This window comes from Oscarella lobularis, chromosome 16 (assembly GCF_947507565.1).
Source record: "Oscarella lobularis chromosome 16, ooOscLobu1.1, whole genome shotgun sequence".
Lineage (NCBI taxonomy): Eukaryota > Metazoa > Porifera > Homoscleromorpha > Homosclerophorida > Oscarellidae > Oscarella > Oscarella lobularis.
In genome coordinates, this window is record NC_089190.1 from 386,922 (window position 1) to 390,344 (window position 3,423).

At 42.8% G+C, this 3,423-nt stretch overlaps 1 protein-coding gene across 1 annotated transcript; it reads left to right on the forward strand.

Annotated features, from left to right (window-relative positions):
• The first annotated feature begins 2,188 nt into the window (after positions 1-2,188).
• Positions 2,189-2,904, forward strand: LOC136196887 (N66 matrix protein-like). Its single transcript, XM_065986549.1, has 2 exons — positions 2,189-2,250; positions 2,487-2,904. The coding sequence occupies exons 1-2, from the start codon at positions 2,189-2,191 to the stop codon at positions 2,902-2,904; spliced, it is 480 nt and encodes a 159-aa protein (XP_065842621.1).
• The last annotated feature ends 519 nt before the right edge of the window (positions 2,905-3,423 follow it).

The window sequence follows — 3,423 nt, forward strand, 5'->3', positions numbered from 1 at the left end:
AGTCAATTGATATTGCTTTGATGTGACGGGACTTTTTCTTAAACATCGCTTTCTTCACTTTAAGGTTTTTCTGCTTTTGTTGTATTGCAAAATACTGATCTTCTTCGAGTTTCAGGAGAATGCGTAGCAAAACATAGCAGCGTCGATTTCTCTGGCTATTCAGATAGTCAGGATTATGCTTGAGCTTATTGTGAAAGCTAAAGTAAGTGCTGCAAATAATTTCATGGTGTATTTTTGTCTTATCACCTTTCGACGAACATATTAGTATCCGTGTCCAAATGATCAAAATTTCGAAAGCACAGCGCCCGTTTCTCTGCATTCGAAACAGAGCAATGACTTTTTGTAAGAAAATTGTGATATTGTTGTTACCTAGCCTTGAACAATACGTGGTTTTCAAATACTCGACAAACTGCTTCTCTGGCCCTTTTCAGGTAGTTAGAAACGCTTGTACCGTCTCACGAAAGTTAGCCTCGTCTGTCAATTCAATAAAACCAAGCAGGCAGGTCCACATGTCGGCGTGATTGTCTTTTGACGGCATGCAAAGCTCTTTTTCAAGCTCTGAATTTTATGTTTAGTTTCAGAAGCAGAAATGATAAAAGATGAAAATCGTTCAATGTGCCATCGACGAAGGACATGCTTCGTGGTTTCACCAAACACTAATTCTATTGCCCCCGACGGTGATAAGTCTAATTGTAAATTGAAAATTGTTATTTTGTTAATTATTTTGTATTAGGTGATGGTAATACTTGTATTTTTATTGTAAAACCTTACCATCATCAGTCATGATTGCGTTCACTTCTATGTTAGGGACTCGCAAAAAGACGCTTTCCAGAAACAGTTTAATGCGCAGGGTTGTCTCCCTATCGGTGATTAGCCAAGCGACTGCTATTCCTACAAAAGTATGAACAACAATTAAAAGGAATGTCAACGTCTTGTACCCTCTCCGTAGTCATCAGCAACCATCAAGGTCAGAAGCTTGATTTGTGCGTACTAAGTCGTTTTGTGCCTAGTGTCCATGCAAATAATTTGATTTCCGAACGCTTCTAAGGCATGTTTTTGTGTGCTGGTCATCAAACCTGTATTCAGAAATTAATTAACTAATAAAGCGAGAAACAGGTAGTAGATTTTTACCCAAAATAAATGCATCTTTTGCACTTGAGGTAGCTCTTTACTTTTTACACCGTAAGGTTTGTAGATTGTTATAGGATCGTAACGTTCATTCCGCAATTGCTGAACAATCAAGTCAAGAGACAGGGCGTCGTTGTCATGACATATTCCGGAAGCGACTTCGTTTATTTCTCTAAGGTAATTTCTACAGTCTTGTTTTGTGATGAGGTGTTCTAGTTTGGCTCTTGATTCAAAATCGCCTCGGTTCCTTCGTTACCCAATGGTTTGTCGAATATCTTAAAATGTTACGTCAGTTAATTGAGGTTATTTCTTTATCCACAGTGCGTGCATTGCTCTGACCTCTAATAATTCTTTCTACGGGAATGCCGATCAATCCTTTCTGGCGTGCGTTTTCTTCGATATTTTCTGGGATGGGAAATACAAAAACGGGATCCTTTCTATTTTTATGGCCGGAGTGAGTTGGAATGTGCCAAACAGATACGGAACTGTCTGAATGATACATCACGTGCATACTTGCAAGAGAGGTCCCTCCAATTGTCTTCGATGGACGTAATGCTGCTCCTGGCCTTTTTGCGGCTGTTTTGCGTGCTGTCAGGTATTCGTTTTCGCCGTCCCGTCTCTACAGCAGACGAAGTACTCGACGGAGTCTTTTCCTAATTACGACGAAGTTATTAAAATGCAAAAAGGTTTTGTCAAAACAAAAACCTTTTTTCGACAGGCTTTTTCCAGTAGTCTTCACATACTTTGCTCTTCTTTTCTTATCGACTTCATCCTTCCAGCACTAGAAATCTTTCGTATTTTTAAAATGTACCACTGTCTCCCCTAAAGCATTAAAAATTTAAAAAAAATATTTTTTGTAGGAAAGTTACCTAAATTGTCACCATGGTTTTCTTTAGTGTGAGCAACTAAATCAGTAGCCTTACGAAATAACATCTCTGAACATCCCAATGGGCAGCAAAATCGATCGCTGCAAAACGCTGCTTCCTCATGAGATATCTGGCGATGGCGATTGAGAGCTTTCTGAATGCTTTACGTTTTTTCGCACTTTGTGCAAGGAAACATGGCAAAGAAAGAGGATTCACCCATTCAACAGTACGCGCAAACAGCACGCGCGAACTTGAAGTAGTGCACGCTTAACATGACGTAGAAGTAATGAATATTAACCCGATTCTATCTCGGGATATAACGCGATTCCATTTATATGACTCGGGCTCAATTGTCATTTTCTTTCTTTAGAGCAAAAAGCAACAAAAGCGTCGGATGACGACGCTGTTGCAGGCAAAGACAAAACCTTAATTAAATGACGAGTCGGACTCCGAGGATCGTTCAGTCAATTCAGAAAAAAGACCTGAGATCAGACGTCACATTGGTGTCGGCGGCGATGACGGCGACGGCAGCAATGATGACGGCAACGATGGCAACGACGGCGGCGATGGTAACGGCGACGGCGACGGCAGCGATGACAACGGCAACGATGGCGACAACAGCGGCGATAAAAACGACGACGGCGACGGCAGTGATGACAACGGAAAATATGGCGACGATGGCGGCGATGGTAACAACGACGGCAGCGATGGCTACGGCAACGATGGCAACGACGGCGGCGATGGTAACGACGACGGCGACGTCAGCGATGGTAAAAACGATTGCGAGGGCGACGATGGCGACCACGGCGGCGATGGTAACAACGACGGTGACAACAGCGATGGTAATGGTGACGATGGCAACGAGAATGATGACGGCGACGGTGTCGGCGACAATGATAGGCTTAATTAAGTGTTTGTTTCTGAATACCGGTAGATTCCGTTTGCTATGATTGCTATACCGGTACCGTACGGATGTATGTATATTTATGTACACAAACTTTACTACTCGTCTCTCTTCACTTCAAAACAGTTGCTTCTTCACTTTAGTCCTCTTCTTTGTTTTCGGCTGATTTCATCACTGCAGGTTGACGGTGTACGTTCGTTTTCGTTCAGCCATCTCCATTTGACGTCGAATTCGAGTTTTGTCTTCTTTGCAGTGTTGGTCTTTTTAAGCTGCAAGTGGTTGCAGAGGTGCTACTGTACGATTTAGATTCAATGGCAAATTTACCGGTCGACTGGCCAGGTTTGGGAAGCATTTTGAGCAAAAAATGGGAACAGGGGCAGAACGGCGTAAACACGCGCAATGACACGCACGTGACCGCCCTCGACGATGCCGCAGTCGCAGAAAAAAAAGACCGCATATCTCGAGTACAAGATGATCAGGCGTTGCGCAACTACATGGAGGTTTGGATTGCACACACCGTGAAAG

What these genes read in the sequence shown, in the direction of transcription:
- LOC136196887 (XM_065986549.1), top strand. Translation starts at nt 2,189, where the DNA reads ATGGCAAAGAAAGAGGATTCACCCATTCAACAGTACGCGCAAACAGCA. An exon ending in ACAGCACGCGCGAACTTGAA is followed by an intron (nt 2,251 to 2,486) that starts GTAGTGCACGCT and finishes ACCTGAGATCAG; the next exon opens with ACGTCACATTGGTGTCGGCG.